General features: G+C 42.2%; 1 protein-coding gene across 1 annotated transcript in view; it reads left to right on the top strand.

Annotated features, from left to right (window-relative positions):
- The window catches only part of LOC131953931 (uncharacterized), a 35,623-nt gene extending 22,982 nt beyond the window's left edge, over nucleotides 1-12,641 (top strand). The window contains exons 2-3 of the mRNA XM_059317395.1: nucleotides 1,127-1,300; nucleotides 11,389-12,641. Of these exons, the coding sequence (XP_059173378.1) occupies nucleotides 1,127-1,300; nucleotides 11,389-11,504 (290 nt within the window). The 3' untranslated portion in view covers nucleotides 11,505-12,641. The remainder of the gene's footprint in view (nucleotides 1-1,126; nucleotides 1,301-11,388) is intronic.
- Nucleotides 12,642-13,665: the final 1,024 nt, after the last annotated feature.

Raw genomic sequence — 13,665 nt, 5'->3', positions numbered from 1 at the left:
GACGCTTAAATCAAGATGTCGCTAGTTTGGTCATTACAGGTTGGAATTAAAATGTGGATAGTAAAACATCACAGGTAAATGTGACAGGAACTTGACAGAAATGTGATAGGAATTTGATAATAACCTTGTAAGAATGTGCTAATAATGTAAAATTCATGGCGTTCGCTCTGGGTTATTCAGTAGTTGATACTAGTCGGATTTCTTTTGACCGCCGCTGTGAAATCAAAAGATTCCTTTTTAAACGTTGCTGTCTGCTTGATTCACCAGCTCTTAGTTGGGGTTAGATTTAGTCATGTGATACATCGTCATGTGATATTTAGAGATCAAAAACATAGACCTCATTTTGCTTAGCATATATCGTAGAGGTAGAGGAGGGGTGGTAGGGAGAAGAGGGGGAGGGGAGTGGTGGGGGTAAGGGAGGTGCGGGGAAGTGGTGGGTGGTGTGGAGGTGTAAGAAGTAGTGGGGGTTTTGGAGGTGGGTGGTGTGTGGGTGTTAAAGGTGCTGGTGGGTGGTGTGGAGTTGGGAGAAGTGTGGGGGACTAAGTGTTTGTGTGTGGGGTGAAGTTGGGGTATTGTGTGTGAAGTAGAAGGGAGTGTGGGTCTGAAGTGTGGAGGTGGGGGTAGGGTAAGATGTGGGTGTGTGGAAACTGATAAGTTAATGCGAGGCTGGAGCATGGTCCACGAATCGAGGTGGCATGGGTTTAACACGATACATCACCACCAAGACTTCAACAAAAAGGGCTCATTAGCTAGACATCAAGACAGAGGTCACTTTCATGGCTGTAGACAATCTATAGCTAGGCACGACCTAACCAGTCAGCTAGCCAATAACTCTCTCAAATTAAATATTGCAAAACTAGATTTGGGAGAAATAAAAAATCGCACCACATTGAAAAAAAAATAAAAATAAAGAAATAAAAAAGGCGGGAAATCTCCACGGAAGAATCTATCAAGTGTTAAAACAAATGATTGTCTATCAAGATGGCGGCTGAATGATCGTCCGTCCCCCGACTGCACTGAAAGGGTTAAAAATAATAATAGAAAATTACTGGCATGGGTTGCTGAGAGTCAATGACGCATGGTCAATTTTATTCTTAATAATTTTTTTCTCTTTTTTTCCTTCCAGAAGACAGAGCGAGATTTTCTCATTTACAGAGGGGACTAGAACCGGAAGTTGCTGAGACGTTGGGTGAGCCAGATGAGGACGAGGGTGGGGAGATGAGGGGCGTCATAGACTCGCCCTGGGCAGTCTTATCTGAGCCCCACAGCAAGCGTGGAGGGTACCATCGAGACAGCGTAGGTAGGTCAACAGGCAGGCAGGGACAACATGGACGTTGTGATTGGGGTGGGGAGGTGGAGGGGGTGGGGTAGTTCTGTTGGACTTTTAGAAGCTGACCCTCATTGTTGACTGCGTTTTTTTGAACACTGACCACAGATGTAGACTGTGTAGGTGGGGTGGGTGTGGTTTTTTTTACTGGGGGTGGATGTGGGTAAGTATATATTTGAACACTGACCACCGATGTAGACTGTGTAGGTGGGGTGGGTGTGGTTTTTCGCGAGGCTGAATGAATTTTGGCAACTGATCACCTATATTGACTGTGTAGTTGGGGGTGGGTGTGGGTTGGTTTGGCTGTATTTATTTACCACTAAACACCGATGTTTACTGTGGAGGTGGGTGTGGGTTGGTTTGGCTGTATTTATTTACCACTAACCACCGATGTTTACTATGGAGATGGGGGTGGGATGGTATGAGTGTATTTTTGGCCACTGAACACTGCTGTTGACTGTGTAGGCGGGACCACTTTTGGAGGTTGTCATCAGTGTTGATTGTAGGGGTGGGTGGCTTTGGACGAGTTGATGTCATGACATGGGTTGTCCAACTAGGTTGATGTCATGTCAGGGGTTGTGCAACTAGGTTGATGTCATGTCAGGGGTTGTACAACTAGGTTGATGTCAAGTCGGGGTTGTACAACTAGGTTGATGTCATGTCAGGGGTTGTCCAACTAGGTTGATGTCATGTCAGGGGGTCCACCGAGCTAGTTTGAGCAGATTGATACTGAAGTTATGTGGGCAGGCACTGACCCAGGGATAGTTTGAGCAGATTTTGCTGGACGCCACCCAAACAATATTGACACACAACTCCATCAGACAGTATCGGCACACAACCACCAAACTTCTTTAACACACAGCCACAACACTACCTTAACACACAACCACCAACTACCTTGACACACAACCACCAAACTAACTAAACGCACAACCACTAAACTACCTTGACACTCAACCACCAAACTACAGTAACACACAACAGCCAAACTACCTAAACACACAACCACCAAACTACCGTAACACACAACTCTTCCGAACGATTTCACTAACAGCTACATCAGAAACAATTCACACACAAACCAACGCTATAAGCGCAGACTCAAAAACAAAAACAAAACGTACATAGAAACCACCAATCCATAACACAAGCAATCCTCGTAATACCTGCCTTGTAAGGGAATTAACTCAGCCATACTTTAAGACTGTTTTTAACTCGTTTACACTCGGCATTCATGTACAAGGCCTAGTCGATGTGCTTTAATCGTGAGCATTTTACAACAGTGGTGTAAGACACACACATACACACACACACACACACACTCACACACTACCACAAGCCTAATCGTGAGCACTTTACCACATTTTCCCAACACACACACACACACAAACAGCCTCACACACACACTCACACACGACCACTAGCCTAATCGTGAGCATTTAACAACAGTGGTCCCAAGCAAACACACCTACACAAGTTCTAAAGCTCTCTAACGTGAGCACTTTACCCCATGGGTCCAACACACACACACAAACCACACACAAACACACACACACAAACACACACACACTCACACACCACCACCGCAAGCCTAATCGTGAGCACTTTACCACATTCTCTCAATACACACACGCCTACACAAGTTCTAAAGCTCTCTAACGTGAGCACTTTAGAACAGAATTCATGCCACATAAACGCCTACACAAGAAAGTTTCAGATTTTAATTTACACGGCTAGAAAATCATTTGTTTTACACTCACACTGGATAAAAATAGAAAGGAAAAGATCTAGACTAAAGAAATAGCGCGAAGACATTTCTTAGAAAACTAGTGTAAACAATGTCGTGTTAATTATGTCAACATTTTCCGTGTTCCCTAACTTCTTTAACTCGTCGTCTCCCTGATTTAAACAACTGTCAGACAATACACTTTGATGTTGTTTGCCTTTGTTTTCATTCGGATAGCTTAGGGTTAACAAAGTAAAATTAATCCGTCATAACATTTCCTGTTTGAGACTGGTATTTAGTACATGTAAACGTTTGAAGGGCCGACGTTTGCTGGTAATAAGCAGAGTTTCTTCCGAAAAAGTCTACTCCACCCCCCCCCCCCCCGAACGAAATGAAATTTATATAGAAAATATATACTTTTAACAGAGTCCGCCCCCCCCCCAAAGTCTACGACCCCCGCCCCCCCCCTCCGAAAATTTCAAGCGCCCCCCCCCCCCTCTCCCGGAGAAAAAAAAGTCTGGAAGCAACACTGGTAATAAGGTGTGGAGGGTGACCGTGTCCAGAACCAACCCAGACCCAAAGACCCAACCTATACCCAGTACAGACCCAAACCCAACCCAGACCCAAATAGCCAACCCATACCCAGACCCAAAGACCCAACCCAGACCCAAATAGCCAACCCATACCCAGACCCAAAGACCCAACCCAGACCCAAATAGCAAACCCATACCCAGACCCAAAGACCCAACCCAGACCCAAATAGCCAACCCATACCCAGACCCAAAGACCCAACCCAGACCCAAATAGCCAACCCATACCCAGACCCAAAGACCCAACCCAGACCCAAATAGCCAACCCATACCCAGACCCAAAGACCCAACCCAGACCCAAATAGCCAACCCATACCCAGACCCAAAGACCCAACCCAGACCCAAATAGCCAACCCATACCCAGACCCAAAGACCCAACCCAGACCCAAATAGCCAACCCATACCCAGACCCAAAGACCCAACCCAGACCCAAATAGCCAACCCATACCCAGACCCAAAGACCCAACCCAGACCCAAATAGCCAACCCATACCCAGCCCCCAAAGACCCAACCCAGACCCAAATAGCCAACCCATACCCAGACCCAAAGACCCAACCCAGACCCAAATAGCCAACCCATACCCAGCCCCAAAGACCCAACCCAGACCCAAATAGCCAACCCATACCCAGCCCCAAAGACCCAACCCAGACCCAAATAGCCAACCCATACCCAGCCCCAAAGACCCAACCCAGACCCAAATAGCCAACCCATACCCAGCCCCAAAGACCCAACCCAGACCCAAATAGCCAACCCATACCCAGCCCCAAAGACCCAACCCAGACCCAAATAGCCAACCCATACCCAGCCCCAAAGACCCAACCCAGACCCAAATAGCCAACCCATACCCAGCCCCAAAGACCCAACCCAGACCCAAATAGCCAACCCATACCCAGACCCAAAGACCCAACCCAGACCCAAATAGCCAACCCATACCCACCCAACCTAGACCCAAATAGCCAACCCATACCCAGCCCCAAAGACCCAACCATGACCCGAGTAGCCAACCCATACCCAGACCCAAAGACCCAACCATGACCCGAGTAGCCAACCCATACCCAGCCCCCAAAATACCCAACCCAGACCCAAATAGCCAACCCATGCACAAACCAGATTCAAAGTCCTAATCTATATATAACCCAACCCAGACCCAAACCAGAGCAGACCCAACCCAGACCCAGCACGTAAATGGCAAGTACCTCAGCACCTTTACGACGCACGAGATGGGTTCTCTCTCCCACCCAGACCACACACACACCAGTCACGACAAGTCCATTATGACGTCATATAGGCCTACCCTATATAGCTGCCCCTTCAACTGACCAGCACTCGTCGCCCTCCCCTCCCACACAGGTCACATGACTGGATTCCCTACCCCGCCCAACTAAAGTTGACTCGAATTATTATCGTAATTATTTCCAAACCTCCCCGTTCAACAAGTCTACACAAAAAGGCTTCGTATAAATAGAAATAGAATCAAATTACTGTGTGTAATTAATGAATGGTATCAACCCAGTCCGCCTAGTAGGGTGCTATTCTCACAGCTGTCATGGACGATAAAACGTGTTTTGTTTAGGTCGCATTGTTAGAAGCATTACACCCTAAATAATTAAACTAAAGCTTTAAAAATGTTCAGATCTAATACTTTAATACCTGATTTGTAATTTATTCCTCTGAAACTGAGGATTTGGTTCTTTTTTTTTAAACCTTGAAACAAAATACAAAATAAAAAAAAATAGCCACTTTTATATCTTTTGAAATTTGAAACACAAATTTTGACCGGTTATTCATTCGGTAGTGCCAACTCTTTCAGTTAATTTTTACTTTCTCGTATATACGAAGTATAGAGAAAGTCTTGTTTATTCCTACCTTCTCAAAGAATTTTCATTAATGCTTCGCATTTCGCGGTGTGCAATTAAAAGTTTGTATACGTTTACGTGCATAATCGATAATTCGCATACGTTTGTGTTGTTTTTTGTTGCTCCGTGTTGACAAGGAAACAAGGCACATTGTTGTGGGGTTTTCCAGTATTGATTAGTTACTTAAATTAGTAATAACATTTAATGTATCCAATTGTTCTAATATAATTTTACATTAAAAACAACAGCATAAAATACATGTCGTGACGATCTTGTAAAAGTAATGACCCTGGTATATTGACGGCCCTGGTATATTTAGGGCCCTGGTATATTGAGGGCCCTGGTATATTGAGGGCACTGGTATAATGAGGGCCCTGGTATATTGAGGGCCCTGGTATATTGAGGGCCCTGGTATATTGAGGGCCCTGGTATATTGAGGGCCCTGGTATATTGAGGGCCCTGATATATATTTTTACGGCCCTTGAATATTGACGCCAATGATATATTGACGGCTTTGGTATATTGACACCCCTGATATATTGACGGCTTTAGTATATTGACACCCCTGTTATATTGACGCCCCTGGTATATTGACGGCTTTAGTATATTGACACCCCTGATATATTGACGGCTTTAGTATATTGACACCCCTGATATATTGACGGCTTTAGTATATTGACACCCCTGATATATTAACGCCCCTAGTATATTGACGCCCCTGATATATTGACGGCCCTGATATAATCTGCATCTCAAATTTACACGAAAACATCACACAGACAGTGATGATCAATTGTATAGGCGAAGTAGAGTTCATCTGGCAAGAGTTCATTCCTCCAAGGTTTTGATCTTGGTTATCGTACGGTTGTATAGATCTCGATACGCTGGTTCAAAATCGCAGGGTGAAGGTCGTGGGGTGAAGGTCGTGGGGTGAAGGTCGCTCGTCGTGCCAAGGCTTTTAATTAAGAAGGTCTGTTCTGTTCATAAACACTCCAGTATCAAGGTCTCATGTCTCATTCATATTATGAATCCAAAAAGTTTCCCATACTGTTACATCTGTGTTACCGTGAAACCTTTCTTAAAACCTTTTGTGCCAAAAATATGGAGTATCTAATATTCAAAACTTGGCTTGAACACATTCTTCTCTACAAAACACTTGTAACGAAAGTAACTGTAAACGTAGACGCGTCTACCATTATGTATCTCTCTGTATGTCAGGCATACACACAGACATCCCATCCACCCCATACCAACACAGGCTTAATTCTTCAGCCTAACCCGATCCTGTGCTGAGATAAGCCTCAGCCTTCAATACAAACCTACATTAATAACATAACTAACACACCTACATCACTAGCAAACATGACATAACGAACGTGAAATGCAACACTCGCATGTATTGCTATTGCTCACACAGATCATGTTAACTGCCACACGTTCTAGGCAAGAAGTTCCTACCACGGTTTGCCGCTTCTCTCGATTTAATTACCTGTACTGCCATTAGACTGAAGCCCACACTACACAAACGACATCAAACTGGCAATATCAGTTATTAAAAAAACAAACTTTCAAGGTTTCATTTTTTTTTTCTCTCCGGCCATATTACAACAGTTTTTTTCCCATACCTGACTGAAGAGCTAGTTGTCTCCCTTGTTTCGTGTTACTTCCTTCCCTTGAATTAAATTAAAAAAAAAACAATTTTTTTAGTCGTGTAACTGGCTAACGTGTTGTGTTTTTGGGACGTCTGTCTTTGAATTCCTTTACATGGGAAAAAGAAGCGAATTGGGTTACATATGCGTATTGTCATCTTGTCGTTCAGATATCGGTTAGATACATGGGTTCTAATCCAACCTAGCCTTTCTGTTTTACCTGCAGATATTTTAACTCTTGTCTAAGAGAAGCTGCGTTATGTTCTGTGTCTTTATATCATTGCACGCCGCATTAACATTGGAGCTAATGAACTGGAATCACCAAAGTTGTTGACACATGTTGGGTTGGAAAATCCTGGCAAGATTTTCTCAGTCCGCTCGATTAACTCGGTCGTCTGCCGCTAAAAGACACGTGGTCTTCATTTGTAGACGAGAACAAAAATAAAACAAGATTTTGTTCTTTTAGAAAAAATAAAACACAAATCGATTTTCGTTAGGTCTGCATCGTTGCCAATAATAAAAAAAATTGAATTTGTTTGGAATGCTTGGTTAAACAAAAAGACAATTGTTTTTGTGAATTAGCCGCCACCTCATTAAACGGATGCGTGTAGAGGCCACGCATGCGCACAGAGAGGAAATACAAGACCCGTGTCTTTTGAGGGTAGAATGTAATACCAAGTGTGCGTCCATTGCCATAAAAACGAAACACTGTGTCTTAAAATAGAACAACTAGTAGTTAGCCAATCAACGAGGTTTTCATATTCCCAACACCAGCTATTTTTAGAAAGGTTCAAAAGTCTCGCTGTCCGTTCCGACTCCCAAATATTAAACAAAAAACCAATCTCGTATATTATACGACACTCGCGAGAGTTGGACGCCTTCTCGCTGGATTCTAATCACGTGATGAGGGCCAGCGAAGACACGGCATTGTTGAATATTAATCAACTTCCATCAGAGGTCTCGACTTTTGGACATTTCGCCAGCATGCGTTGGAAACTCAACAGCCAACTCAAACTATAATATCCGTTATTTTCAGTAATGCAGAGTTCATTTGATACCTTGAAACAAAATATCTTAAAAGCGTTCAATAATCTCTTCGACGAACGGCCATTGAACTTTGGCCCCGTGAACCTTGAACCCGAGTTATGGGCTATCATATTAGCGAAGAGGAAATGAGAGTTGTTTTGTTTTTTAAACTAATTGGATGCGCAGTGCCACTAGCAGAGCTAAGATTTTATTTTAGTAAAACTAAGAGGAAATCGAATTGAAGGGCAACTTAGTGGGAACATTTTTTTTTAGTTTGCCAAACAAATTATGCGTGGAAAACAAAGACGTAAACTGTTTATTAGGTGGATGATTTTGGATTACTGTTATTTTTGTAAGCAAATGTGCTGAGTTTCTTTCAGGCTCCTCTTCATGAGCACCTAACGATCCGCTTCCCCCGCCTCCCTGGACAAAATAGAATAAATATGTAATTTATAAATAAAAGATATACTATGACTAGTGTCCCCCTCCCACCCCGTAAATTTTAAGATCCTCCCCTTGGGAGAAAACAAAGTCTAAAAGGAACCCTGCAAATGTGTAGTTTTCAAGTATGTATGTACTAAAGTAAATATTTTAATCTCGATGAGGATAAATAAATAAACAAGCGATTTGTTGTTGATGTTCTAAAATGATTGGAAGGTATAAACCTAATTCATGGTGTATTAACTTGATGTGAATGGCTCCAAACATAATTTTTGCCCACGAAAAAATGACTTTAAACGGTGAACGGTGACTGTGAACATAATTTTAGCCAACGTAAAAATGACTTTAAACGTAGACTGTGAACATAATTTTTGCCCACGTAAAAATGACTTTAAACGGTGACTGTGAACATAATTTTTGCCCACGTAAAAATGACTTAAAACGATGACTGTAAACATAGTTTTGAACACTGTAAAAATGTTTTGAACGACAAATGACCGAGCACCGCTACAACAGACTGTATCATCGTGTTCCCATCTAGCGGTTCATGTTACTTACTGATTTGATCAAGTTTTGGTCAGAAATTAATGAAGTATTTATTACAATATTTACTTTAATTACCTGGTTAATTACGTAACGTGATCACGTGGCCCACGAGTGAGAGGAAGAAAAAGGGATGGAATGGGAGAGGGGGAGGGAGAGTTAGATAAGTAGAGTGAGAGAGGGGGTGGAAGGGTTGGATAGGTAGAGAGGGGAGGGATGGATAGGGAGAAGAAGAGAGGTGAGGGATAGATAAGTAGAGTGAGAGAGGGGGGATGGAGGACTAGAGATAGAAAGAGGGAATGGGGTGGATATGGAGAGGGAGAGATGGGATGGGTGTAGAGGGAGAGAGGGAAGGGATGGAGAGCTAGAGAGAGGGAAGGGATGGATACGAAGATACGGGAGTGTTGGAGAACTAGATAGAGAGAGGTAGAGAAGTGGTTTTTTTTTCACAGCGCACACACACACAAACGTTGTATGTTGTATTGATTTACACCGCCTGTTGTCATACGTCTAGAACCTCCAAGACTCATATATTCATTTTACTCCTGTAAGATATATGGCGAATTATCCAGCAGGCCGTGGTATAAATTGTGCAATATATTGATTTTCCCGGATCTTACCCCGAAGTCAGCCTAGGAAGAGTTTGACCACATAGCCTCAAGACTAATCTCTCGCTTTAATCAGAGGGTTGCCGCCCCTGGTTCAATCAGAGGGTTACCGCCCCTGGTTTAATCAGAGTTGTGAGCCCTATTGTTACAAATATAGTCGCAGTACCTTCGCTGATTAGATCATGTGTTGGCACATGTGCCTGAGGTGATACCTAATGACGAGTCGTGTAATTAACGTCTACCAGGGATCCGTTCTCTCTGTGTTCAAGTGGGACTGGTACATGCACTTAGCGAGAGATATATTTTGTTGAGCTAATGTAGAGACACCCTCATTGAAATAGATATGGAACAACCAACTTAGGCCAAAAACAGAACCGTCCACAAAATGTCAACAAAAACAGAACCGCCCACAAAATGTCAACAAAAACAGAACCGCCCACAAAATGTAAACAAAAACAGAACCGCCCACAAAATGTAAACAAAAACAGAACCGCCCACAAAATGTCAACAAAAACAGAACCGCCCACAAAATGTCAACAAAAACAGAACCGTCCACAAAATGTCAACAAAAACAGAACCGCCCACAAAATGTCAACAAAAACAGAACCGCCCACAAAATGTCAACAAAAACAGAACCGCCCACAAAATGTAAACAAAAACAGAACCGCCCACAAAATGTCAACAAAAACAGAACCGCCCACAAAATGTCAACAAAAACAGAACCGCCCACAACATGTCAACAAAAACAGAACCGCCCACAAAATTTCAACAAAACAGCCCATAAAAAACAACAATCAAAACAGAACAAACAGCCCCAAAATGTAAAGCTAAAAAAGAACAAGAAACAACACAACCTCAAATGACCCAGTCGACAACATAATGACTGACAGTTATTTCACGTTGCATGATCCCCTGATGCCATCTCGTACAAGCCGTCACTACATAACCTTCTATCTGAGGGTGATATTTTATTTTAACCCTATACTAGCCGTCACTACTTAACCTTCAATCTGAGGGTGATATTTTATTTTAACCCTATACTAGCCGTCACTACATAACCTTCAATCTGAGGGTGATATTTTATTTTAACCCTATACTTGCCGTCACTACATAACCTTCAATCCGAGGGTGATATTTTATTTTAACCCTATACTTGCCGCCACTACATAACCTTCAATCCGAGGGTGATATTTTATTTTAACCCTATACTTGCCGTCACTACATAACCTTCAATCTGAGGGTGATATTTTATTTTAACCCTATACTTGCCGTCACTACATAACCTTCAATCCGAGGGTGGTATTTTATTTTAACCCTATACTTGCCGCCACTACATAACCTTCAATCTGAGGGTGATATTTTATTTTAACCCTATACTAGCCGTCACTACTTAACCTTCAATCTGACAATGATATTTTATTTTAACCCTATACTAGCCGCCAGTACATAACCTTCTATCTGAGAGTGATATTTTATTTTAACCCTATACTAGCCGCCACTCCATAACCTTCAATCTGACGGTGATATTTTATTTTAACCCTATACTAGCCACCAGAACACAACCTGTCATTTGTTGACCTTAATATATCGTTTTAACCCTGTTTCTCTGATTTTGCTTGCAGATTACTATAAGCGGAGCAGCCTTAATGAATTAATCCGGCGGCTCATGCAAATGAGAGGGAACACCTACAATGGAGGCCGAGCGTCCTTGCTGAGATTCGGAGCAGGAAAAAGGTGAACAAAAGTACCCAAACACAGTGCGACTCGGGAGGTGAATTGCAGGACTGAATAACCGTAATTGAAGTGACAAGAACAGCTAATGACGTAGTAACTATAAATAGAACCAGATGCTGTTACTAACATTTTGCATTTTCGTAACTTTTTTTGTTACTACAAGGTCTGAACAAACTTTAAAACATAGTTTTTCAAAGACAAATGCTAACACGCCTAAATTTAGATAGAACACGTATATCATGCACACTGAGGTAGAGAGAATAGCCACATAAGCCTACACAAGTTTTATACGCAAGTATCTTAACAAAAACACCCGTCTTTTCTATTCATAGTAAATAATTCAAAATGTATGTGGCTGAAATCTATTGCCTGAACTAGCCATTAATCTTTGGGGTCGTACATAATAGAAGTCAGGCTTTCTAACTCGATTATAACCAGTTCCCATTGACAAACCGTCAAAATGAATCAGCCCCCCTCCCCACGTCACGTCTTAGCCCAGCCCCCCCCCCCCACTACTCAAATGTGTAAAATTTGTAATCTAAAGTAGCCATTTCTTAATTAACTAGTAACTGACTTCGGTAAACATAGGGTACAAAGATCAATTTTTATTATTATTTACAAAACAAAGATAATAATGAAAAAAAAAAAAAACGCGGCTAAAATCAGTTTCAAACAGAAATTTTTCAAATGCAATAGTGTGACGTTATTTTATGACCTTTCCCCGCCCCCTCGTGTCATACACCGTCACTAAAGTCGGTATCCTCCCCCACCCCTTCTGAGCATGACTTTGTTTATGTATGACCCCTTCAAGCCAGCTATAGTTTTAAAATGATAAAAAAGTTTATTTTGCCATTGTTTTCTTTTGTTTTATAGTTATTTAACTGTTAGACAATTTGATCGAATGCCAATCATTGAATTCAAACGGGTAACTCTAACTACCAATTTGAGTTAGAAATTATATTGTATTTCATGAATAAAGTAATTGATACGATTTCAAATGTTTTTTTAACGAAACAAATCTTGAATTAGCTGTGAATTAAAACATAGCTGTGTGTTCAGGTCAGCAATAAGAAGCCATTGGTTGGTTCAGCGTCTATGCAGAATTTTGATTCGCTCGATATTAAACTATACAACGGTCAAATGGTGTTTCTTGGTTTGTTCACTGGTGTGTGGTGTGTTATCTTGTTGTGTGCGGGGGATGATGTGGCTGTGGTGTACAGTAGTGTGTGGTGTATTGTTTTGTGGTGTAGGGGATGGTGTGGATGGATCAGTGGTGTACAGTAGTGTGTGGTGTGTTGTTTTGTGGTGTGGGGGGGGGTATGTGGCTGTGGTGTACAGTAGTGTGTGGTGTGTAGGGGATGGTGTGGTTGTTGTACAGTAGTGTGTGGGGGATGGTGTGGATGGATCAGTAATGTACAGTAGTGTGTGGTGTATTGTCTTGTGGTGTGTGGGGGTAGTGTGACTGTGGTGTACATTAGTGTTTGGTGTACTGAGCTTAAACAGAAAGCTAAGAGAGCTGAACTAACAGAGCAAAGCTAACATAACTAAAGCAATAATTTGAAACTGCTATGTCCAGATTTCTCAAGGGGCTTAAGCAAGAAACTGCGATCTCATGTTCTTGAGTAAAAAAAAAACGTTATTAAATTTCGAATTCCCATTGAGATTAAAGGCATGAATAAAGCTTTCTTTATCTTGAATTAAATCTGTGATATTTACCATATAAAAAAAAGAAGGAATTAATAAAAACAAAAACACCGTCTTTGCATAATTTATCACAGAAATTACAAACATCCTAAGGAGACACGTTCTGCAGAGAGGTCAGTGTTTCTTCCAGACTTTTTTCTCCGGGGGGGGGGCACTTAAAATATTCGGGGGGGGGGCGGTAAACTTTCTTCGGGGGGGGGGGGCGGACACTGTTAAAAGTATATATTTTCTATATAAATTATATAAATTTCATTTCGTTCGGGGGCGGTAAAAAATTTTCGGGGGGGGGGGGGGGGGCTTAGCCCCCCCCCCCCCCCGAAGAGATGCCTGGAAGAAACTCTGAGAGAGGAGGAAGCAGTAGGAGCATCCCCCCACTCCCCCTGAGCATTTTAGGACAGCAACGCCATGTGCTGAAAATTAAAATACAAAGTCAGTGATGAATAACTAAATAATGAAGTGAA

This window comes from Physella acuta, unplaced genomic scaffold (assembly GCF_028476545.2).
Source record: "Physella acuta isolate Inbredline_101_S28 unplaced genomic scaffold, ASM2847654v3 ptg000076l, whole genome shotgun sequence".
In the NCBI taxonomy this organism is placed as follows: domain Eukaryota; kingdom Metazoa; phylum Mollusca; class Gastropoda; family Physidae; genus Physella; species Physella acuta.
This window is presented reverse-complemented; position numbering and strand designations above follow the sequence as displayed.